This window comes from Lonchura striata, chromosome Z (assembly GCF_050655825.1).
Source record: "Lonchura striata isolate lonStrDom1 chromosome Z, ASM5065582v1, whole genome shotgun sequence".
Lineage (NCBI taxonomy): Eukaryota > Metazoa > Chordata > Aves > Passeriformes > Estrildidae > Lonchura > Lonchura striata.
Genome location: NC_140740.1, coordinates 51,830,634 through 51,855,337, shown reverse-complemented (window position 1 = coordinate 51,855,337; position 24,704 = coordinate 51,830,634). Strand labels below are relative to the sequence as shown.

The 24,704-nt window shown below is 52.4% G+C and overlaps 1 protein-coding gene across 2 annotated transcripts; it reads left to right on the top strand.

The window, feature by feature from the left end:
• Positions 1 to 5,992: 5,992 nt before the first annotated feature.
• Positions 5,993 to 14,558, top strand: LOC146763820 (uncharacterized). Of its 2 annotated transcripts, XM_085567798.1 has the most exons (6): positions 5,993 to 6,031; positions 11,040 to 11,117; positions 11,231 to 11,323; positions 11,975 to 12,100; positions 12,439 to 12,586; positions 12,749 to 14,558. In XM_085567798.1, the coding sequence occupies exons 2-6, from the start codon at positions 11,090 to 11,092 to the stop codon at positions 13,095 to 13,097; spliced, it is 744 nt and encodes a 247-aa protein (XP_085423924.1). In that variant the 5' UTR covers positions 5,993 to 6,031; positions 11,040 to 11,089; the 3' UTR covers positions 13,098 to 14,558. The 2 variants fall into 2 exon arrangements, with proteins under 2 accessions (XP_085423924.1, XP_085423923.1); XM_085567797.1 differs by lacking the exon at positions 5,993 to 6,031 and having other exon boundaries at positions 9,655 to 11,117.
• Positions 14,559 to 24,704: the final 10,146 nt, after the last annotated feature.

Below are 24,704 nucleotides of genomic sequence, written 5' to 3'. Positions count from 1 at the left end.
CCTATGGGCCTGCCTGGCAGACATTGCCTCCTGGACCCTCTGCAAAGCAGCTTTGGCCTCTGGGGTGAGTACCCTGGGAGAACTTGGCTCTTCCCCCCCTTTCAATAAATCGAAAAGAGGGGCTAGGTCTTCGTTGGTAATACCTAACCAGGGTCTCACCCAATTTAAAGACCCACACAGCTGCTGCACGTCTGATAGTGTTCGAATTGAGTTCTTAATAGCCAATTTTTGCGGAACAATGGTCTGCTTGTTTATCTCCAAACCCAGGTACTTCCAGGGTGGCATCTTTTGAATTTTGTCTTCACGCAGCTCGAACCCTACAGCAACCAACGCACTGGTTGTCAGTTCAAGCGCGTGTGTAAGTAAATCGCTGTTGGGGGCACAAATGAGGATATCATCCATATAGTGTTGGATGATCACGCCCTCGGTGGCTGCACGCACAGGGGACAGCAATGAAGAGACGTACCACTGGCAGATACTTGGGCTGTTCTTCATGCCCTGAGGAAGTACTTTCCAGTGGTATCTCTCCATTGGGGCTTCTCGGTTGATGGAAGGAACCGAGAAGGTGAACCGTGGCGCATCATCAGGGTGTAGGGGAATTTGGAAGAAACAGTTCTTAATGTCTATTACTGCCAATTCCCAATTTTCGGGCAACATCGTGGGGGACGGCATCCCTGGTTGGAGAGGACCCATATCTTCGATGACATTGTTGATGGCTCGGAGGTCGTGGAGGAGGCGCCACTCATCTTTGCCTGGCTTTTTCAAGACAAAGACGGGGGAATTCCAGGGAGATGTTGTTTCCTGGATATTCCCTTTGGCGAGTTGCTCCTTCACGAGCTCCCGGAGGCTTTTAATTTTTGTTTGTTGAGCGGCCACTGCTCTACCCACACTGGTGTATCTGTAAGCCAATTCAGTTTTTGGGTAGGACGCTCCTCAGTGACCGCCGCCCGAAAAACCTGAGGGGTCGGGATGTCAATTGTGACCCCCCATTGGGCCATCAGGTCTCTCCCCCACAAGGGTTCCGTATAATCCAATACGAACGGGCGTAAATAAGCCGATTGCCCGTTCGGCCCCTCAATTTTTACAATGTTTTTAGATTGTTTAGCCAATTGCGAACCCCCTACGCCTTGAATTTTTCCCGCCACGTTTTGCAGTTCCCATCGTGCCAGCCAATCCCGTTCAGGGATGACCGTCACGTCTGCCCCTGTGTCTAGGAGTCCGTTGACATGTTTAAACTCCCCATCCTTCCACATGTAGCACCCTAGCTTAGGCCTTTCCTTCCCAATGACCTGGGCTCGGCACACCTGATAATCCTGTTTAGCCGACTTCTTCCATAGCTCCTCGGGGTGTGCCGGAGGCCCAGATACTGGAATAGCCTGGGCGATGACGTGGCCCTTGGGAAGGAAGGCTGGAGGATGGGAGCATTGCAGCCACACCACTAATTGCCCAGTGTGCTTAGATGTTATGGATGGCGCAATTGTGATGTCGAGGGGCATGAACTTTGTGTCCCCAAGAACGATATACCTACTGTGGATGTTGTCCCAGGTTCTCGGGTCCCTCGCCTCGACTGGGGTGGCGAGCCAGTCGTCGTCGGTGATATGCAGAGCCTTGGTCAGGGCCAACCTACATGGGGAGAAACCGGGAGAGGTGTTAAGGACCGGCTTGGGTTGGCCGGGGTTCTGGCCAATCCAAGCGGCGGGAATAAAATCCACATCCTCCCGCATGTAGGCTGGTTCGTCCGTCGTAGTCCGGTGTGTCCTGTCCTGTGAAAAGTCCTCAGGTGGGCATGGTTGGTAACTGTCCCTCCCCTCCTTTGATTTTATACGACCCACCACATTTTTGTCGTCGCGCAGGGAGGGACTGCGCTGTTGTTCTAGTTTTTTGGTTTACCCCCAAGGTTGGGGGCACTCCTCCCCTGCTGCTGCTGTTTAAAACGAAAGAATTCATCCCTCAGAGGGCATTGGGAAGCCCAATGTCCCCTTTGTTTGCAGAGGTTACATGTCTGTTGTTGTGGGACTCCTCTCGGGGGTGCTCCTGGCGGGCGGCGGTCGGTGGAAGGCGTTGTGGGCGGCGTCACGGCTGTGGCAAAGGACACCCTCCTTGATGGAATGCGAGGGGTCCTCTGAAAATCCTCAGCAGGAACCGTCACCTTCCGCGCACACACCTGCAGCATGTTCTGCAGGGTCGGCTCAGGGTCCAGAGGCAGGCTGAGGATGGCTTGCCGGCAAGCCTCGTTGGCATTCTGCTTTGCCACCGTGGCAAGCATCCCTTCCCTGAGCCTCTCATCGGGGACCTGAGCCTCCATAGCGCGGTGGAGCCGATCCACGAAAGAAACAAAAGGCTCATACGGTTCCTGCTTAATAGATAGAAAGTTAATGGCCGCCCCACTAGTTCTTAACGTGAACAACGCCTTCTCCGCCGCCCTTACGCTGACCTGCAGCGCCTCTCGCGGGATTTTTTCCGCTTGTTTTGCCTCCTGTCGCCAATCCCCCTCCCCGCACAAGTGGTCTAAGGAGATGACTGCCCCATCCTCATCCCTGGAGGTGTCTGCAGAGGCCCAGAGGTCAGGGAGAACTTCCCTGATCTCCCGCTTCCACTCGGACTCCCAGATAAGAAACTCTCCATGCGTTATCAAGCAGGAGATGAGAGTCCGAATGTCAGCGGGGACGTACTCGGCAGAGGAGAAGGTTGCCCTAAGCAAACCCCTGAAATACTCACTCTCCCTACCAAACTCCTTCTGGGCCTTGCAGAGCTCCTTGATGGTATTCTGGGGGATGGGGGACCACTGTGCTAGGGGCCCACCCCCCTGCCGCGGGGTGTAGGTGACAGGTGCGGCAGAGAAGGCAGGTAGGGGTTGGGATGACTCGGGGTTCCCACGCTCCCCCCTCCGGAACCGATGGCGTGGGAACCGGAAGTGAGGTCGTGGGAACCAGGGGGCGGGGCGGAAGAGGTGCGGCCAGGAGCAGGGGGAGTGGCTGGGTGGAAACTCCCCTCCCCGGAGGTGGAGCTAAGGGGCGGGGTGTACCCCGCGTCACAAGGGGAGGAGTCAGCATAGGGTGGAGGAGGGAGGTGGGCGGAGAGGTCTCGGGAAGGGGAGGAGCCTTGGGAGGAGGGAGAAAGGGGATTGTGGGAAGAAGGAGCACAAGTGGCGGGAAAAGCCATGCGGTCCCCGCCATCTTGTGCCCTGGGGAGAAAGGGAGAAGGGAAGCCATTTTGTGGGATCTGGGGGAGAAGGGAAGAAGGGGGATTTTCGGGGTTTTGAGGGAGCTTAAAACGAACAGAACTTCTACGGGACGGGGCTGTACATTGCGGGGAAGAGGGGGAACGGGTAGAGGCAGGGACAGTGCCTGCACTGCCCTGAGGGGAGTCGAGGGTATTCCCAGAGGGGCCAGAATCTGCCTGCGGACAGCGCCGGGATGCCCGTCTGAGAATGCCCGACTTAGGGGCAGAGGGAGAGGGGAGAGGTGTAGGATTTCTAAACCCACCCGCAGAACTGGGGACTTGTTTGTCAATGGATGGCTGTGGCAGGTTTTCATAATTATTTTTAACGATGTCTCTAATTTTGAGGGCCAATAAAGTATATTTTGAGAGAGAGAGATCCGGCTGCCGCAAGATCTCCCTCCCTACTTGATCCCAAAAAGGGACTTGGTACAATTTGGCTGCCGAAACGTTTGGGAAAGCCTGCGACAACCATCTGACAAACTTTTTTATTTCCGATTTTTTAACCTTAACCCCCCCCACTAACAGGATTCCCGCAACCTGGGTATATAAGCCTTTCTGCGGCACCGACAGCTTAGCACCCATTGCTGTTTGATGGAAAAAGGTGCTGCAGAGTGTACAGTTGGGGAAATAAACAACTAACCAAAGAAGACTGTCTCTCCCGCTCTCTCCCTATGCCTTCAACCTCCCGCCCAGGAAGGGAGGCACCAAAAAATAGGGTTTCTTTCCCCACCCCAGGGGAAAAAGAAAACCCAACCAAAGAGGGAATAAAACCTCGACCAGGAAGGATAGGGGAGTGCCGGGGGGCCCCAATAAAGAAAAACCCAGGGGTCGCCAAGGGAAGGACAGAAACGAAAAATCCAACTGTACCTCACTGACGAGGGGGAGCCGACTCCGGCGGTGCTGTCCGGAGCTGCCAGATCCGTCCCCCGGGAGCGCCACCCGCTAAAACACGGGTCTGCTCCCACCGGGGGTAGCTGACGGCCACGAGGACGACGGTGGGGGTCCGGAAGACCCTAAAAATCCTCTGTCGAGGGGTCCAGCGACGAAAATCGAGGGCCCCACATTGGACGCCAGCTGCCGCGCTCCCGCCCCAGATCCCTTCGCTCTATTGCCCCGGCTAGCTCTTTCCTGGGGCAAGAGTGGGCAGTGGAGGCACCCCCCGCTGCTCCTCAGAAGGGTTTAGGAGGTGTCTTCGTGGGTCCACGGGCAGCGCTGGCAAGCCTCGTCAGAATAAGGAAAGGCGGATCCAGTGGCGGGCTGAAATCTTCTTTATTGGAGGCCAACGGGGCCAAACGCAGGGAAGAGGTGCCAGCCGATTGGAACAATGGGCTGGGTCTGACACCGGGTTTTATGGGTTCTGGGAGGGGTCAACCACGAAGGAGGGATATCGGGGAACCAATGGGGAGAGGGGAAGGGAGTGGCTCCGGGATGGGGTGATCCGACCTGGTCCAATGGGGAAGGGTTATGGGAGTGGCCCCAGGCCCTCGTCCAATCACTCGGTGCCCTGAGCAGAAGCTTCTAGATGGAGGGGAAGGAACACCGAGTGACAGACAAGGCGCCTGGGAGGGGACAGGGGAATGACTAAGCACTTTCCAGCTTGATGGACGGGTACTGGAAAGGCGGGAAGGGAGGACCAGACGGGAAAACGGGGACAAACCAAATTACAATAGGGGGATACAGGGATAAACCAACTGGGAATACAGATATATAAAACATACATAAAAACATATAAATAACACAACTCCACAGATAGTGATACTTTATATTAGGGAACGAGGATTATTTTAGTGATAGTGACAAATAAATGAATGTATTTTCAAGTGCAGTACATTTTTGCCTGTTGCGGCTGTTTCAGTTGGGGTAGAATGCACAGAGTCACTCAGTATCCCCTCCCAGACACCTAGAAGCTTCTATCCTGGGTGCCGGGTGATTGGGCAGGGGCCTGGGGCCCCTCCTACGTCTGTCCTTCATAGGTTCCCATGTACATCACCCCATGCAAGAGCCACTCTCCATTTCACTCCTATTGGCTGACTGTTTCCCCTCCCTCTCAGTTCATAAACTGCTGCAAGCACCCTGCAGTTGCTCTTGCTAGCAGGACAGTTCGGATGTTGTTAGCCCCGGTTGGGCTACAATAAATTTTGGACGTACCCTAGCAGGAGTCTCTCTTTATCTCACCGCCACGGAGTTCAGCAGCGCTGCGCCAACCAACGGAGCACTCTCCAAAGCCCAGCTGGGTCCAGCGGAGGGTGCTTCATTTGCCCCTCTCGCCCCATCGGACAGCTAGCCGGGGCAGATCTGGGGAGGGAGCGCGGCAGCAGTGCAGTGTTGCGGTGGGTGTTTTTCCCTGTCATTCAGTCCTAGTAGTCAGTTTCATAAGTCCTCCTCCCCTCCCACCCGGCCCGCCCCAATTTGTTATAGTTATAGCATATTTTATTACCAATGGGTTGCTCCTTTTCCCCCTGTATTGTTGGTTTTGCCCTACTTGTCCATCTCCCCAAGGACCTGCCTGCTGCTCTGCCCACTTAGAGGGAATGTCCAGACAGTCCAGCTAGGAGGGCGTAACGTGCAGCAGAGGCACTCCTGCTGGCACCCTGTCGTGGTTTGACACGGAAAGAGAATTTTTTCCAGAAGGAAGAGGTCAATTTAGATATTGACCAATTGAAAGTAGACACGCCTCTGAGAACACAGGGGTTGAAAGCAGAATTCCCAGGGGAACTCGCTCTCTTTGGTTCCAGTCAGTGTGCAGTGCAAACCTCCCCTGCCCAGCCACGAGCTGGGTGGGGGAGGGGAAGCCCCCATGGCCTGAAAGGTAGGCCCCAAGGGTGGTGGAAGGACTGGAACTGGGCTGGCCCCTGCAGATGGAAGGGTGGAAGAAATCTGGGAAGTCTCCATTTCCCCCCCCCACCCCAGTTTCTCTCCCGAGGGGGAGAGACAAAGAGACAGCGGCAGTCCTGTCCTGGTAGCAATTCCACCGCGAGGAAGGAGGAGCGGGGGGAGTGGCAAGGTGCCCAGTTGTGTGGGAGTTGCTGGATGTCCGGGCATCGAGCCATCCCTGGGAGTTCGGACTTTGAACCCTTTCTTGAGAAATGAAAGCTTTGTGAATTTTCCTTTCCCCTCCTCGGTTTGAAAGAGAGGAAGAGGGACACCTTGGACACTGGGATGTTGGAAGGAGGAATTCTAGAGGGGAGGGGGACAAGGAGTGGCTTTTGGCTGGATTTTCTGTGTTAGCCACAACCTGAACCAATCTTCTCCTTCAAGAGGGACTGTGTTTTGGGAGGATGCCAGTGAGTCAAGAGACCTGCTTCAGCTGGGAAAAAGACAAAATTGGAGTGAACAGAGAAAAGGTTAGGGGGTTTGTGGTGGAGCCCCCTTGCCCTGGAAAGGAAAGAGAAGAGAAGAAGATCTCTGTTCTTGAGCCCTCGGCTCCAGGGGAAAATGGGGGGGACTGTGGTCCCAAACAATGGAAAACTGAACTGTTGTTTTCTCCCCTCTTGGCAGGGCATCCTTGAAAGGAAAAAATCCTAAAGGCAGTCTGTCCATGCATGCATTTAGTGGGGAGAGCACTGTGCATGGAAAGGAGAAGGGTCACCATGGCAAACTTTTTCTCCGGGCGGTGCCATGTGTGACATGGAAACACAGGATGTGGAGCTGTGTTCCTTGGGGGGTCTGTGGCACAGGAGAGACTCTGTTCCCTCGATGGACTGAGTATTGATTGTTTGGAGGGTGGAAACCTGATTGGGGTCCAGATTGTGTCTCACTGTGGTTTGTTGGAGTTGGGTGGTGGGGGGAGGAATGTTTTGCAAGGTTTTCATTTGATCTTTGTGTGGTTTTTTTTTTCCCTTCTTTAGTTTTCTCTTTTCTTTAGTAGTAGCAGTTTAATAAAGTTTTTTTTCCTGTTATTAAGCTTGGGCCTGCTTTGCTCTATTCTAGATTCCACTTCACAGCATTCAAGGGAGGGATCACATTTTCATGGGGGCACTGGCATTCTGCCAGTGTCAAACCATGACACACCCTCAGGGCTCCAGGTATAATTATGATAAAAACAACAGTCTTTTCCCACTCCCTATGGGAAAAAAGCCAAAGGTGGAAGAAAGCTCAGGAAGTGTGCTCCGGGCTTTTGTTTGAGTGCAGCAGGTGCAGGTTGTGTGTGGCTCCTTAATTGCTGTTTTGGGACTTAACTTTTGGTTCAGGGAGATTAGGACTGAGGCAATACAGACCTGGGCATTTCCTGCTCAACTTCCGGTGACGGAATGCAGAAGTGTGAATAACATGGCCTCCCAGGTGGAAAGAAGTGACAGAGTGCCTGTCTCAGGTGAAGAAAGCAAGGTACTGCAAGAAACCTGCATGCCAGGGAACTGCTGTCCCGGGCTCACAAGCCAGATTCACTGTGGTCTTGCAAGCCTTTCCCCATGCCTGCTCCAGCTCGGCCAGTTACAGCCAAAGCTGGCCATGTGAGTGCAGCAAAGCTGTTGTCCAGGATCACGGCCCAGCTTTCAGGCTGACTCTTGCCTGCAGTGTGTGGGAAGGATATTGACAGCAGCAATTGCCAGAGAGATGCTTGTAGGCATGTCTGGACACTGGGGTTTTGGAGGGCTTCTTATACTTCTGGCTCAGGTAGTAGAGACTGTCCCAAGACAATGCTCTTCCCTTTGGAGTGGTGAAGAGGAACCACTGAGCTCCTCATGCACATCCCTCTCCACTGCTCTCCTCTCCTCTGCACAGCAGCTCCAGCTCCACCTCTGGGCTGTCTCCCATGGGCCTCTCAGCAGCCTCTGAGATACCCCACCTCCTGAGAGGGCAGCCCAAGGTTCTTTTCAGAAGAGAGCTGAGCCTCAAGCCTTGAACCAAGCCACACAAACTCTTGTCATATAGACATCCACACTTGCAGCTCTACGGGAGCGCATGTGAACTGAGAGCTGTAGCACACATGTAGCACACATGGCCATGCCCTGCAGTGCCATTTCTGAAATGCCTCGGCTGCTTCTGAGGGAGCCGACATGCCAACGTGGCAACATGCCACTGCAGCAGGAAAACACTTCTGGATTGTGGGCTGCAGCAAAATCTGGCCATGAGTTTCTCCTTGTGTGTTGCTCTGTCCAGGTACCAGTCCCTTGCTTTCTCACTCTATCCGTGTTCTTTCCCAGTCCCCCTCTCTCTTCCTGTCCCTCCAAAGCTCCTTCAACAGTCTCGGTCCTGCCCCAGCCCAGACTTCGTTCTCTCCTGCTCCCTCCTGCTCGTTGTGCGGCTCTTCCTCTGTCCCTGCTGCCCCTTCCCGCAGCTCTGCTCCCGTTCCCTGCCCCCCTTTTGCTCTCGTCGTCTCTCCGTTCTGCTCGCTGGCCTGTCTCTTCTGTCTTTATTTCGTGGCTCGGCCCCCTGTGCCAGCCTCAGCTCCGACGGCCAGGCGAGCTGCCCCGGCGGCCGTTCTCTGCAGCCGGGACACGGCGGGCAGCTCTCCTGCAGCGGCACGACAGCGGCGAATGGGGCCCGGCACAGGCGCCTCGGCCCTCGGGCCGGAGCGGGGACGCTCCGAGCCAGCGGCAGCAGCCGGAGCCGCGGCCCGGGCAGCGGGGCCGGCACAGCCCCACAGCCCCGTGCCCGCCCCTCACGGCCCCTGCGAAATGGCGGCGGCGGGGGGCGAGGAGGCCGCGGGCAGCGCTGCCTCCGTGCCGTGCCACACGCGGCTGGCGGCTTCAGCAGCACCACAGGTGCTCTGGGGACACTGGTCCCACAGCTGGTGACGAGCCGCCGGGCAGCACAATGCCGCCGAGCGCGCTCAGGGAGAGACTGGCTCTAGAGCCACTTGAGGAGCACAGAAGGGCAGTGTTCACCTGTGCCTCCCCTCGGGCAGCAATGGAGGGCCCGAGATGGCACTGGGACCCAACGCCGAGCCAGCTGGGCAGCCTGCCCGGCTTCTGGCTGGGACATGTCACCAAGACACCCTCCAGCCTGGTACGGCCCTCTGCTCCTTATGTGCCGCTGCCTTCAAGGTGGGCCGCGATCTGTGCTTGATTCCAGAGGGTGGCATTGGCCGAGGTTATGCAGCTTGTCAGCTGGAGACTGCTTAGGAGCCTTGGAGGGACACCCTAAAGGGGTGGAAATCTTTCAGTGCCTCAGTGCTTGCAGGTCTAAGCACCTGGGGGTTCACTGGTGCTTCAGGGGTAATTATACCAAAGGTGCTCTCTAAGGCTTTCCAAGAGATTCTGTGTGTGGCACATATAAGTCCTAATGATTTCCTACCCAGAAACTTTAGCTGCTCAGCTAAAGGCTAGCTGTGTTAACTCTTATCTGCAGGAATTGATAACTTTGTGTATCTCCCATGGCATTACCACGTGGTGTCCAAGGACAAGCAAGAGGGAGCTCAGGGCCTCTGGATGACTGCTTGAGGGATCTGGGGCACATGTGGCATTTACGTCTGCCACCTGCAGTGACCCAGACGCAGGGAGGTTCCAGAGGTGAACACTTGGCACCCTGGTGTGCCCAGCAGAAGTGTGGCGCTTTGGCTGTGGGTTACTCTACGGGACACCAGGCCTGATGCTGGCACATGGGCTCCATCTGCCTCCAAGGGAAAAAGGATCTTGGCTCAGGAGTTAGCGGGGCTCCTTAAGAGAGCTTTGAGTAGGCTTGGAAGTGGTAAGGAAATAAACCATGTTAACCTGGGAGAAGCACGAGCACTGCACGTCCATGTTTGCGTGACAGTGGAGGATGGAAGAAGTGCTGCCATCAAAGGTCATGAAATTGTAGCAGAAGTAATGGGAAAAGCAGGTTTCCTGCCAGAATGCTGTCAGACAAATCAATTACCAAAGAAAGACACTTGCATTTGGCGTTTTTACAGCAGCCTTCATACAGGGCTACTGATGGGGATTTCAGAGAAATAGGACCTGAGTGCCTCTGCATTCCCAGGCACAGTGCTGCCTCCCAGAATTCATCAACCCTTCTCCATTTTGCTCCTTCCATTCCTAAGCAGAATAAGGAAAATCAATAGAGGGCGGGTCCAGGAATTCACAGGCAATGTGGGCATTCATTGGGCAGTTCACAGACTTCATTATGAGCTCACAGAGCCCTGTTTGATGCGAGCTTCCAGAGCCCCACTGTGCTCTTCAGTGCTCGCTCTGGGCAACACTGCTGCAGCAGCAGCAGCAGCGTCAGGAGCAGCAGAATCATGGTGCTGAGCCACTACCTCCTGCTCCTCTTTCTCCTGGTCCCGCAAGCCCAGAATGCCTGGAGTGCTCCAACACCTGGGCAGGGAGCAGGTAGGCAGGCAGGGGCCAGCACATAGCTTTGGCTGGAGGCAGTGGGGCCAGGACTAGGGCTGGCTGAGCCAGGAAGCCACCGTGGTGTGGGCAGTGGGGCAGACATACCAGGGGAGGTGTGAGTGGCTGCATCTGCTTTAGGGTGCAGCATGGAGAGAGGTTGCTAAGGAGCGAGGAGGTGGGAAGAGGCAGTTCAGGTCCAGAACCTCAGAATGGATTATCCTTCAGTCTGTTCTGGTTGTCCATCACTCAGCACTGCTTACCATCACTCAAGCTCTTGTTACCATCACTCAGCAATGGTTATCCATCACTCAGCTCAGGTTATCCAGCCTCCTGGCCAGGCTCCAGGGCTGAGGCCCCCCACAGGTCCTGTGAGCATGCCATGGCTTTTCACTTCATGTGAGAGCTGCCAGCTCAGTGTCCCAAGGGCAGCCAGACCCCCCTGCAGCTGTGAGGATGCACACCTGCCTGAACGTGCCCTGTCAGTACCTTCCACATCCAGGCCTTGAGGTGTGAGCATGAGGGCGGTGCACGCAATGCTAACTTCTCCTGCGGATTTTGCTGTAGGTGTGGACACAGAGAGATCTCTTTCAGCCCCTGAGCTGGAGCCAGATGCCATGCTGATTCCCAGCTGGTACCTCAAGCGTGAGTAGCCAGTCTCTACTGCCTTCATAAGAATCAGCACTCTTTTTCCCCCTTTGTTATTCATGAGAAATACATCTTCATGGCTATAACACCCTTTTATAAATCCATCATAGGGCAGAATTATGACAAGGTTCCTGAAGAATTCCCCGAAGCATTCCCAGAATTTCCAGAGGAGGTCCTGCCAGCCTTGGATGAAGTCCCGTCTGGTTAGTATATCCCACTCTGTTAAGCCTGGCACCTGGGAAGCTGAGCTTTTGGTTCCTGGAGGGATGTGCTGTATCCTGGACAACCAGAAGCGCTCAGTCCAAGTCTTCCTGCAGCGACACTCCATGTCACACCTCCTGGAGTGAGCCATAGAGATGGGCCAGCACAGGGTCTGCTCCCAGTTGTGCTTCCAGATTGATTGCCAGGGTAATCTCCAGCTGCTGCTGCAGTTGTACCATTAGTGGCCACAGCAGCTGTGTGCGGACACTGGCACCCAGATGTGGGGAAAAAGCCTGTGCTGAATTTGTGTTCACCTCACACTCAGCACAGCATGGAGACAGTAATGATATCCCACAAAATCTTGGCTGCCCCTGCCAAACCTCAGGCTTGGGAGATGGGTTGAAGCTGGACCCCCAGTGTGAGTTTTCGTGAACCTGAAGATATTCCTTCTGTGGGTCATTTGGTTGACTAAGTCTTGGGTGTTTTGGATCTGCATTTCTTGTTGCATTGACGAAAATCCAGCTGTCAATTCCTCTTGTCTTTGGGGACAGTTGGCTCCTCACTGACACCTGCCAGAATGCCCGGGCCATGATACTGTGCTTGTGGTAAGGGGCAGTGGCTGCTGCTTAAAGTGTCCAATGTTTTTTCTGAAGAGACGGATTCTGAGACTATGCCGGAGACCTTCCCTAAGGAAGAAGATGTCAGCGTGCCAGGTTCAGATGAAGAAAGAGAACCAATACAGGACACCAGCACACCTGCTCAACATGAGGAATATTCAGGTGAGTGCTAGGGATGCTGTCTTGGAAGAAGAGCAGCATTTCTGTTATATCCCTGCGGTGCTCTCCAGGGATGTCCTGCCGGTGCCCAGTGCCCAGCCTTGGCCTGCAGCTTGGAAGAAGGGATGGGAACTGTGCTGGTGCAGCTGCTCCCAGGCACACAGCGGGCTCTTCTCCATGAGAACTTTATGGGATCCCTCTTGTACCCTGGTGCTGAGACACCAGAGCCAGAGGAACAGATCTCTGAAAACAATAAACTTTGGGCATCTGAAGCACACTGTGGCATTATCGCTAGTGCAGAGTACAGACATTGTCTCTCACATTGTCTTTTCTCCTGCCAGGGTCAGCTGCTGTGCAAAACGCCAAGACTGTTGGACACCGTGACCCGAGCAAGTACTACATCCTAGGGACAGTAGCAGCCTCAGCTTTGTTTCTGCTTGGGGCAGCGGTTCGGTACACAATCCTGTACCGCCTGCCGAAGGGAAACACGTGAGTTATTCATTGCTGCCATTGGCAATGAAGTGTTTGCACCATGCTGGAGTGCCCTGGCAGCTCCTAGCAGGGCTCTGTGGAAACCACTGCAGTGCAATCCTCTAACTGTGCTCCAAATTTATATCTCTGAGGAGTGTTCTTGGTAATCTGTTTCTACAGCAGGAGCCAGGAAGACATAGAGGCAACAGGACAGGACTGGGACTCTTCCTGGGAAAGCCGTGGTGTTCTTAGAGATGAAACAGAGTCAAGAGAAGGACCAGGAAGCGGCGAGAGAGGCCAAGCCACCAGGTTCAGGGACAGCTGCCCCCTGTTTCCTGAGGTCTTTGCAGCAGAGCTTGCCCAGCTGTACAAGAACATGGGCGCAGACTCCTCGCCTCTGCCCACGTGTTCCTTCTGTGCTCTGGCTGGCGGTGCCTCTTCACGGGACCACTGGATTTCCCTGGACTCACCTCAGCCCACGCCATCCTGGTGCCCCTGCTACCAGTACCAGCAGGAACGCTTTCAATGAGAGGACTCTGATTACGTATAGTGATAGTGATAATGAGAAATAGGGATAGTGGTAGTGATAATTGTAGTGGTAGTGATACATTTAGTGATAGCGATAGTGATACTTTATATTAGGGGATGAGGATTATTTTAGTGATAGTGACAAATAAAGAAATGTATTTTCAAGAGCAGTACATTTTTGCCTGTTGTGGCTGTTTCAGTTGGGATAGAGTGCACAGAGCTGGCAGCAGGGCTGGGGCTGTGAGAGGAGCTGTGAGAAACTTGCACTGCAGTGCAGGACCTGTTTGTGCCAGCCTCAGCCTGCTTTTCCCACAGTGGCCAATAACAAGGCTTTCCTGCAGTAGAGTAAGGACACCCTGGTGAGGAATGACATGCAAAAACTTCTCTATAAGCTCACTTGGGATGCTGCCCTGAATCAAGAAGTTCTGGGCAGAGAGAGAAAGATGTTGTGGGAAGCATGGCTTTCCAGTGCTGAGCACATCAGGGAGACCTGAGATGTTAAATTAGATCATTGGGGTATGTGGCAGTCCCTACCCAAAGAGCTCAAAGAGGATCAAGAGCTGAAAGCTGGAGCCAGCCTGTGTGAGATACTGACGGGAAGGAATCCATTACTAGTCACAGAAGACTGGTACGGCCCTCTGCTCATTATGGTGTTTGTGCCTTAGTTGGGCCGCGATCTGTGCTTGATTCCAGAGGGTGGCATTGGCCGAGGTTATGCAGCTTGTCAGCTGGAGACTGCTTAGGAGCCTTGGAGGGACACCCTAAAGGGGTGGAAATCTTTCAGTGCCTCAGTGCTTGCAGGTCTAAGCACCTGGGGGTTCACTGGTGCTTCAGGGGTAATTATACCAAAGGTGCTCTCTAAGGCTTTCCAAGAGATTCTGTGTGTGGCACATATAAGTCATAATGGTTTCCTACCCAGAAACTTTAGCTGCTCAGCTAAAGGCTAGCTGTGTTAACTCTTATCTGCAGGAATTGATAGCTTTGTGTATCTCCCATGGCATTACCACGTGGTGTCCAAGGACAAGCAAGAGGGAGCTCAGGGCCTCTGGATGACTGCTTGAGGGATCTGGGGCACATGTGGTATTTACGTCTGCCACCTGCAGTGACCCAGACGCAGGGAGGTTCCAGAGGTGAATACCTGGCACCCTGGTGTGCCCAGCAGAAGTGTGGCGCTTTGACTGTGGGTTACTCTACAGGACACCAGGCCTGATGCTGGCACATGGGCTACTTCTGACACCAACAGAAAACTAATCTTTGTTCAGGATTTACCAGGGCTCTTGAGAGAGCTTTCAGTATGATTGGAAGTAGAGAGGAAAGCTGTGCTGCGTAAAAAATCATGAAAATGCAGCAGTGTCATGGCTTTGGCTTCTGCAACCCCGTGATGGTGTCTGCTGAGAGCAGTGGCTATGTAGAAGGATGGACCTGACTGGGTTAGTTGAAGCAGAAAACTTCAATAAGGAGAAAATAATGAAGAGGAAAGCCGAGGACAGTATGGGGTTAACCACAAAAGTTCAGGAACAGGGAAGGTACAACAAGATATATATGGATAATTGCCAGACCTTGGAACACTCTGGGGGACTAACTCTAACTTTGCAGAAATATTAGGAAATGCAGATTTCTTGCCAGAATGATGCTAGACTAAAACTAGTATCAAAGAAAATCACTTGAAGTAGTAGTTTTTATAACAGCCTTCATAGCTGTCCCCTCCGGGGACCGGGGTTTTGCCGAGATTCCGCTGTGCTGGGCTGACCAGGCAGCAGCTGAGTTAGCACAGTCCAAGCATCAGCGTTGCCTCGGTCGCTGCGAGGAGTCGAGATAAAGAGACAAAGAGAGACCAGTGGTATGCTGTCCAGAGAGATTGTATTGCCTGAACGGTGGCATGGACCAAAGGCCCTGAGCTACTGCCCAGATACAGTTTTATACAGCAAAATTAAGAGATAAGGTCTAAACAATGGGGATACTGTCCAGCTTAAGCACATCAGAACCACCCCAGGGGTCGGATCCAATGGGAACTGCTCAGGGGTGGGGAGAAGGGGGTTTACAGAGAAATGCTGAAGCGAAACTTACCCGAAACAATAGAGCACAGAGAAATGTATCTATTCCTCAGTCTCCCATTCCCAAGGCCTTTCTAAAACCCTTCCTCCACACTACCTTGCCAGCATGAATGCAACATCTCCTTCCTTTTTACTTAATAAGATGAACAGTGCCTTGGGAGAAGGTAAAACTGTGGCTCCTTGACTGCGATGTCGTTCTGCTTGTCGTCTTCCCACCAATCGCCTTCCGTGACAGCAGCAGCGATGAAAACCGGTGCAGAAGCCTTTGGCTTTGAGGTGATGACCTTGGAGATGATTCGCTTAAGAATCCCAAATGCTAACAGAACTAAAAACAGTGCAACTAGAAAGTAAAAGATGACTTTTAAAAGAGACACTGCCCACCCAGAAAGGTCCCAGTTTTTGAACAGATCTTTAAACCAATCCTCATTTTCCTGCTTCACACTCCCAATGAGGCTTCTCATTTCCTGAATGGATGAGCGGGCACTGGCCTTTAGATGACATATCAAAACAACACAACCCATCAAACTCTTTACATCCATGACCATGTGCCAACAGCAGGAAATCAATAGTTGCCCGATTTTGGAGGGTAGCCTTTCTGGTTATTTCCTCATCTTCTAGGAGGTCACTCAGGGCTGCTGATGTTAAATTTGCCTGCTTTGTCACCCAGGATTCTAGATTGACTAATTCACTCAATGCTTTGGCTGCTGCAAGCCATGGTAAAAACACAGAGATGGCAACTGTTTTGGATTTTGCCCAATGGTAAATTTCTGCATCACAATGTTCATCAAATTGACTTGCACTCTGCTTAGTAATTCTTGTCTCACCTTTTGCTTGCCCAATTGGAATTTGGGTCATGTTGGGGGAAGCAAGGGTCAGATGCCCAAAAGTACATGGACCTTCAATAAGACGAGAGGGGATTTCTGGGTATGCTCTGTCCCCACAGATAAGAAACATTCCCTTGTCCAGCTTGCGGGGACGGAAATCAGTGTTGGATGCAAATCTCAGCTTATAGACAGCTGTGCACCATTGACCCGCCCTGGATTCTACTTGTACTGTTTGACTTGCTCATATAGTTTTACTTCTTTGGTTGGGGAATAATCAAATTTAATGCAATATTCAGCTTTTGCAGAGCCTAGGAGTTCTAATTCCTGGGGCTCTCCCTCGGCAGTGGGCAAATGTGGGACCCATCTTTGCCACAAAATGAGGGGGTTTCGCACTGGTGTCTTAACTTGAACTACAGCTCCAGGTGTTTTATTTTCATTCACCTGCTTTTGCAAATGGACCGGATCGATTGGGAACTCATCCTCCTTACTTGGAACCCCTATTAAACATGTGGACATTGGATTTTCTGCTGAGGCAGTAGACAAACACATGTGATCTTGTTGCAAAGCTTGGGCGAGTGTGACCCACACAATTTTCTTGTGTTGTGGAACAATCCACGCGTCCACCGTGGATGGGTAGATGGCCATTTTCTGGAACTAAACGATGAGCAGGAATGTGGAGATTGACATTCTGCTAGTCTGAAAGAGAGATACAATCATACAACAAGGTAAACTAACTCTGAAAAAGATACAATTTGCTCTTCCAGTATAAAGGAAAATGATTCCCCCCCCTCGCAATTTCACCTCTTGTTAAGGAGGAGGCCCTGCAGACCCTGGAGTCCTCGGGGTTGCTGCTGCTGAAGCAACCACCCTTTCCCGCAGTTTTATCACTGAGTCCTGTGTCATTAGTGCAGCTTTCCTGGTGCACGAGTGTGGGGGGAGGCGATGATGGAAGGGCCAGGATGACTCGCTGACAGGCTTCATTTGCATTGGTGGTGACAAGTTCTAATGTAAGTTGATCTTGGAGCTCTGGATTTTTCACCCTTTTTTCCACTGAAGCTCGCACTCGATCCACAAAATCCATGAATGGCTCTGTAACAGAGTGCTTTAGAGCGGTATAAGAAACAATAGGTTCTTTAGAAGGCATGTTAAAAAATGCACGTTCTGCTGCATCCCTGGACAGGTCCAACACTGCTCTGGAAATGCCTACTGCTTGCTTCTCAGCTTGGCTCCAATCACCTTCACCCACTAGATGCTCTAAAGTGATTTCCTCATCCTCTATATCTGTGGAATGGCGTGGACTCCGCAAAATCTCTGGGAGGAGATCTCCTGCAAGCCTTTTCCAAGTTGTTTCCCACAATCTAAACTCAGACTGAGGGAGCAAGCAACTGAAAAGATGTCTCAAAGCAGCAGGGACAAATGTTTTGGAGCTTAGAGTAGCTTTTAAAATGCTCTTTAAAAATTCACTTCTTTCCCCAAACTCACGCTTTGTTTTGCAGAGTTCCCTGATACTATCGTATGAAACAGGCTCCCATCTAGGGTTCTGTCCCCTGGCATTATAAATCACTGGGGCCAGGAACGGAGGCTGAGTGTCTCTGACCAGTTTCTGTTTCCCAACCTGACAGTCTGGGAGCTGTGGTTGCCAGGGAGACTGGGAGAGAGAGAGGGGCCGGCTTGTGTGGGAGTGGCCGCAGCCGGCGGGGCCATGTGGAGTGGGACGGGGACAGGGGGTGGTGATGCAACTGCGAGGGGAGGAGCTGAGGGCTGAACCGTGGGCTGAACTGTGGGCTGAACCGTGGGCTGAACTGTGGGCTGAACCGCCGCAAGAGAGGAGGGGTTGGGATTGGGGATGGGTGAAAGGAGGAATGTAAGGGCTGGGGGTGTGTTCTGGGTTGGCACAGGGAGCAAAGAATTCTGGGATAGAGAAGGGAATGCTGTGTGGCCGCCTCCATCTTTTGGTGGCTGCACGAGGGGGATGGGGGGTGCAAAGCATGGATTTTGAGCTGCGGGAGCGAAGTCAGGAGATGAAGAAGGGTTAGGAACTAAATCTACATCTGTACTGTTAGTTTTTTCAAAGCAGGGGACACGGGGGGTCACAGGGGACACGATGGGGCTGATTTCTTTTCCCCGTGCGTCCTGAGTGTCTGCACTCTCTTTCACAATGTCGTAAATGAACAAAAAGATTCTCATAAAACCTTCTTTCACTGAGGGATCTCCTGCCTTTGTCCTTTCACTCAGCACTGCACCCACACGTTTCCAAAATCGTCTTTCTTTTACTTCCTGCTCTGTTACCTCCGGAAAACTTACTGATAACCATCTGACAAAATTTTTCACAAAGCTCTTAGGAAGTTTTGCACCTGCTCTCTGCAGGGGTTCCTGAACTTGTTTATAAATCTATTTCTGCTGTGTGGTCAGCGTAACACCCATCGCTGGCTGCACAGCAAATCTCAACCAGTTACTGCAGCAAACCCCAAAGTTCTAAAGCTACGATGGAAACTCCCGCCACGCCCGCGCGTTGGCGTATCCCTCCGTGGGAGCACGGGAGCCTACCTCTAGTCTCCTGGCCGGACCCTTCCCCGCCAGTACCGAGACTCACCCACCGCCGTCCTTTAGACACCACACTGCAACAATGGTTCCCGACTCCCACAGACAGAAATTGGCGTCTCTGTCTCCATGGCAACAGTCCTGCCGGGCTGTGTGGAAGGGCGAGTACCCACACCACCAGCGGGTGCGAGAGCTTCTCCCCGCAGAGCTGACAGCCTGCATGGCGGTTTTTTCGCACCGCTCGCTGCTCTGTCGCTCGCAGTGACACTGATGGCAAAGTGTCCGGAAAAGCTCTTAACTGGTGAAATGCCCGCGGTGGCTGCAGCTCGCTCGCTCAGACCGATGCAAAGTCCCTATGTTGCTGTGCCACTTGCGGCTTTGGGGGGTCACTTGCAGCTGTCCCCCGGCCCTCCCCAGCCCCCTGGGACCCCTCCGGCTAGCTGTCCCCTCTGGGGACCAGGGTTTTGCTGAGATTCCGCTGTGCTGGGCTTACCAGGCAGCAGCTGGGTTAGCACAGTCCAAGCACCGCCGTTGCCTCGGTCGCTGCAAGGAGTCGAGATAAAGAGACAAAGAGAGACCAGTGGTATGCTGTCCAGAGAGATTGTATTGCCTGAACGGTGGCATGGACTAAAGGCCCTTGGCTACTGCCCAGATACAGTTTTATACAGCAAAATTAAGAGATAAGGTCTAAACAATGGGGATACTGTCCAGCTTAAGCACATCAGAACCACCCCAGGGGTCGGATCCAATGGGAACTGCTCAGGGGTGGGGAGAAGGGGGTTTACAGAGAAATGCTGAAGCAAAACTTTCCCGAAACAATAGAGCACAGAGAAATGTATCTATTCCTCAGTCTCCCATTACCCAGGCCTTTCTAAAACCCTTCCTCCACACTACCATGCCAGCATGATAGCAACAGATGTGTATTGTAGAGCACTGGAAGAGAGGCGCAAGGACAAATGGTGATATGAATTTACAAGATGCAACTCCGTTGACTCTGTGCCACTCGTTGTGTCCGCTCAGAGGTTCCTAGCTCACTCTGGCACAGCAGTTGGTGGGGGACACTCTCGCGTTCCTCGGGGGGTTGGAAGGGCGGCTAAGGCTTTTGGCCTTAAATGGTGAGACACTTGTGATGGTGGTAGAAATGAGGATTCAACTCCAGTTCAGGGTTAAGTCCAGGTTTATTGAAGAGAGGTCCGGGGAGAACCACAACCCAAGGGAATCGGCCAACAGAAGCCCCAAACTGGCCTGTGTAATGCAATATAAATGGGGGGGTGAAGGCATAGGAGGGGATCACCTACCCATCAGTGGGAATGTTCACAGCTGTGGGGATCAGGAATACAGACAAATCGAGGGGACAAATGAGGGTATTTCAGGGGAGGGAGCCCTGTGCCCTGACCTATCACTTGATGCCCCTAGTAGAAGTTTCTGGATTGGTGGGACAGGTGATCAAGTGACAGACAAGACACTGGGGATGAGTTGGGGGGATGACTAAGTATTCTTTGGGAAAACTGGGTGTAGGAGTAACAAGATTGACAGAGAGGAGGGGAGGAGGCAACAGGGGAAGAACTATTACATTGGGGGAGTACAGGAATGAACCATGGGGAATTGTAACTTAACGTAATACAACACTCCGTCATGAGCTCACAGATGTGAGGTTCCAGAGCCCCACTGTGCTCTTCAGTGCTCGCTCTGGGCAACACTGCAGTAGCAGCAGCAGCAGCGTCAGGAGCAGCAGAATCATGGTGCTGAGCCACTACCTCCTGCTCCTCTTTCTCCTGGTCCCGCAAGCCCAGAATGCCTGGAGTGCTCCAACACCTGGGCAGGGAGCAGGTAGGCAGGCAGGGGCCAGCACATAGCTTTGGCTGGAGGCAGTGGGGCCAGGACTAGGGCTGGCTGAGCCAGGAAGCCACCGTGGTGTGGGCAGTGGGGCAGACACACCAGGGGAGGTGTGAGTGGCTGCATCTGCTTTAGGGTGCAGCATGGAGAGAGGTTGCTAAGGAGCGAGGAGGTGGGAAGAGGCAGTTCAGGTCCAGAATCTCAGAATGGATTATCCTTCAGTCTGTTCTGGTTGTCCATCACTCAGCACTGCTTACCATCACTCAAGCTCTTGTTACCATCACTCAGCAATGGTTATCCATCACTCAGCTCAGGTTATCCAGCCTCCTGGCCAGGCTCCAGGGCTGAGGCCCCCCACAGGTCCTGTGAGCATGCCATGGCTTTTCACTTCATGTGAGAGCTGCCAGCTCAGTGTCCCAAGGGCAGCCAGACCTCCCTGCAGCTGTGAGGATGCACACCTGCCTGAGCGTGCCCTCTCAGTACCTTCCACATCCAGGCCTTGAGCTGTGAGCATGAGGGCAGTTGATGTGATGCTAACTTCTTGTGCACGTTTGGTTGTAGTTCAGGCCAAAGAGCAGTCTCCTCCAGCTCCTCAAGCAGATTCTATGCTAATTCCCAGCTGGTACCTCAAGCGTGAGTAGCCAGTCTCTATTTGACTTCATTGAATAAAGACTCCTTTTCCTTGTGCAATCCATAGGAAATTTACCTTCATACATCTATGATCTTTTATAAATCTAACATAGGGAAGGATTCCCAGAAGATACCAGTGGTTCCAAAAGGGCTTCTAAGAGCATTGATGAAAGCTGCATCTGGTTAGTATATCCCACTCTGTTAAGCCTAGCACCTGGGAAGCTGAGCTTTTGGTTCCTGGAGGGATGTGCTGTATCCTGGACAGCCAGAAGCGCTCAGTCCAAGTCTTGCTGCAGCGACACTCCATGTCACACCTCCTGGAGTGAGCCATAGAGATGGGCCAGCACAGGGTCTGCTCCCAGCTGTGCTTCCAGATTGATTGCCAGGGTAATCTCCAGCTGCTGCTGCAGTTGTACCATTAGTGGCCAGAGCTGCTGTGTGCGGACACTGGCACCCAGATGTGGGGAAGAAGCCTGTGCTGAATTTGTGTTCACCTCACACTCAGCACAGCATGGAGGGAGACCTACTAATCAGGGATGGGTTGAAGATGCCCTTCAAGCATGAGGCTTTAGTTGAAGGGATTCCTTCTGTGGGTTGATTAAATCTTAGGTGTTTTGGGTCTGCATTTCTTGTTGCATTGCAGAAAATCTAGCTGTAGATTCCTCTTGTCTTTGCGGACAGTGGGATGCCCACTGTCACTAACCAAAGGTCATGGTACTGTGCCCTTGGTAAGGGACAGCGACTTCTACTTATGTCCCATGTTCTTTCTAAAGAGACAGATCATGAGATTGTGCAGAAGGAGATCTATCCTATGGGAGAAAGTAACAGTGTGCCAGGTTCTGATGAAGAAACAGAAGGAGAAATGGATACTCGAACACCTGCTCAGGATGAGAGACATATGGGCAGTGAGTGCTTGGGAGATACATCTTGGAGGAAGAGCAGCATTTCTGTTATATCCCTGCGGTGCTCTCCAGGGATGAACTGCAGGTGCCCAGGGCCCAGCCTTGGCCTGCAGCTTGGAAGAAGAGACGGGAACTGCGCTGGTGCAGCTGCTCCCAGGCACACAGCGGGCTCTTCTCCATGAGAACTTTATGGGATCCCTCTTGTACCCTGGTGCTGAGACACCAGAGCCAGAGGAACAGATCTCTGAAGACAATAAACCTTGGGCATCTGAAGCACACTGTGGCGTTATCGCTAGTGCAGAGTACAGACATTGTCTCTCACATTGTCTTTTCTCCTGCCAGGGTCAGCTGCTGTGCAAAAAGCCAAGACTGCTGGACAGTTGGAATTCAGTAAGAACTACATTCTAGTGTCTGCAGCAGTCTCGGCTCTGCTGCTGCTTGCAGCGATGGTTGGGTACATAATAATGTACCAGCTGCTGAAGAGAGACAAGTAAGTTGGCCTTTCCCTTATTTATTGCTGGTGTGTATAATTAAGTTTTTGCTGCAGTGCCAAGATAGCTCCTGGCAGTGCTCTGCAGAAACCTCCACCATGCAGTCCTTTGACCCTGCTTTTATCTCCATTCTGAGGAGTCTTCTCGGAAATCTATTTCTACAGGAGGATTCAGGGAGACAAAGAAGCATCAATGGAATCCAACACTTACTCTTTTTGGGACAGCAAAGATCATAGCAAAATTAAAGGCGAAGCAGAATGAGGAGATTGCTGAGGAGGGATCAAGAGAGCCCAAGCAAACAAGTTCAACCACAGTTGCTGCCTGTCACCAGAGATCTCTGTGGCAAAGCTTGCCCAACTGTACAAAACTATGGATGAAGGCCCCCCCACCTCTTCCTGCCTCTTGCAGGTGCCATTAGTCTGATGAGGCCTTTTCACAGGTGTTCTAGGTGACCTAGGTGGTTTATATAGATATGTTTATGTATTTATTATATTTCCTAGATGTTCATACATGCAGTCTGTGTCACTGTGTTTATAAGACCCAAAAACCCACATAACAGAACCTATGTGTTTTGCCCTGGGTTCATGGATGGGGTGATGTGCTGGGTGCCTTGGAAAAGAGGGAATGAACACACACAGGCACTCTTTTGTTTCTCTAGGGACTCTGGATGGGATTGCCTGGCACAGGTCTGCAACAGCAGTGGTGGGGGGGAGGGGGGCGTGGTAAGAGTGCCGTGACCTTCCTGAAGAGCGTCCTAAGAAGGATGGTCAGAGGCACAGGCACATCCTTCTCCCAGCCTGGCATGTGATGTTCAGCTTCAGCTTCCTTCTTCAGTCGACGTTGAGGAAAGAGACTGGAGCTCTGCATGGCATTGCACAGAGTAGTAGCCTTTATTAAGAGCAGGGCCCCAGGAGGAGCAAAAGGGAGCCAGGGACAGAAGCTCCCTGAAGCGGGGAAAAACAGGGGTTTATATAGGGAAGGCCAGGGGTGGAACAAGACCGGTAACCTTTGGGGTAAGGGTTCAGGGGCTGGGCACAAGGGGAAGACCAATGGTTAACAAGGGATTAACACAGAAATGCAAAGGCCTCCGAGGGTGGTATTTGCTCACCCTAACTAGAAAGTCGGTATCTCAGGGGTTGGTCCTCTAGGGGAGGGTAACAAGCTTTTCTTCTGCGGGATCTGTGGTCCCCACAACTCCCCCTTCTTTATTCAGTATAAAAGCTTCCCTCAGAGACCTTGTGAGTAACTTCTTAAAACTGCTGAACATGCGTAGAAAAATAGAAACAAATAGAAGAACCCAAAAACCATTTTTTAGGAGGGAACCAACCCACCCCTCTAGTCCCCAGTGTCCAAAGAGATTTTCGAACCACTGAGGGTCTCTCTCAGCCTTAAGTTCCTGGACTAGATTTTAGATCTTCTGAATTTGAAGGTGGATGCCTCCGCTGTGGCTGGATAAGTTGAAGCAGCACAGCCCCTTGAACTTTTTGGAGCAGTGTCCATGGGCAAGAAGGAGAAAGTCAATTGCAATTCTGTTTTGGAGTGTGGCTTGCCTGATAGTTTCCTCATCTGACAGGAGGTCACAATATGGCAGATGTTAAATTGGCCTGCTTACCAAGCCAACATTCAGGTTGAAAAGCTCACTGAGGGCTTTAGCAGCGTGTAGCATCCCATGAACTCTCTGCTCTCAATCAATTCCCAAGTCCTCTGCCCTGGCAATGGCAGTGACTAACTAACATACAGGAGTCCTTCTGGGGGGAAAAGACAGACTCCCCCATGGCCTTCCCCAGGTTTCTCCTTTCCCTGTTCCATCATTGGTTGGATACCCCTGGTGGCTTCGCCCTTTCCCGTGGAGACCAGTCCCCTCTGCCCAGCCCTTAGCTCTGTCCCCCAGCCCTTCCCCTTCTTAAGCTGCCTGCAACCCATGGTGGTTCTCTTTCTCACCAGGTTCCCTTTAGCCTCATGTGACCTCACTGGAATAAAACCTTGCAAAAAGAGCCTTTCTTGCCTCTCTCACTGAGCCAGCTGTGGTGAGTGTAGTGTGAGGGTCTGACTGTGTTGCCTGAAGGTTAACTCAACCTGCTTTTCTACAGGAGATGTTTGTTGGGAACAGGTAATAGGCAGCAGCACCCATCGCTCCTTCTCCTGCATTTTTAATGCAGCAGCAACTCAGGGTGGAAAAATGGACATCACTGCCCTCTTTGTATATGGCTCATCAACAGTTTGGCAATTTTCATCTAACTGAGTAAGCTTTTTGTTGGCAGGCCAATTTATTCTTCTTCTGCCCATCATGTATTAGTGTTGAGTTTGGGGTGAGGATGGTAAGCTGGCCA

Bases quoted from the DNA above. Each gene is read 5' to 3' on its own strand.
- LOC146763820 (XM_085567797.1), top strand. From the start codon at position 10,991: ATGAGGGCGGTGCACGCAATGCTAACTTCTCCTGCGGATTTTGCTGTA. The intron at 11,324-11,974 runs GTTAGTATATCC...TTTTTTCTGAAG, and splicing joins CTTGGATGAAGTCCCGTCTG to AGACGGATTCTGAGACTATG. The intron at 12,587-12,748 runs GTGAGTTATTCA...CTGTTTCTACAG, and splicing joins CGCCTGCCGAAGGGAAACAC to CAGGAGCCAGGAAGACATAG.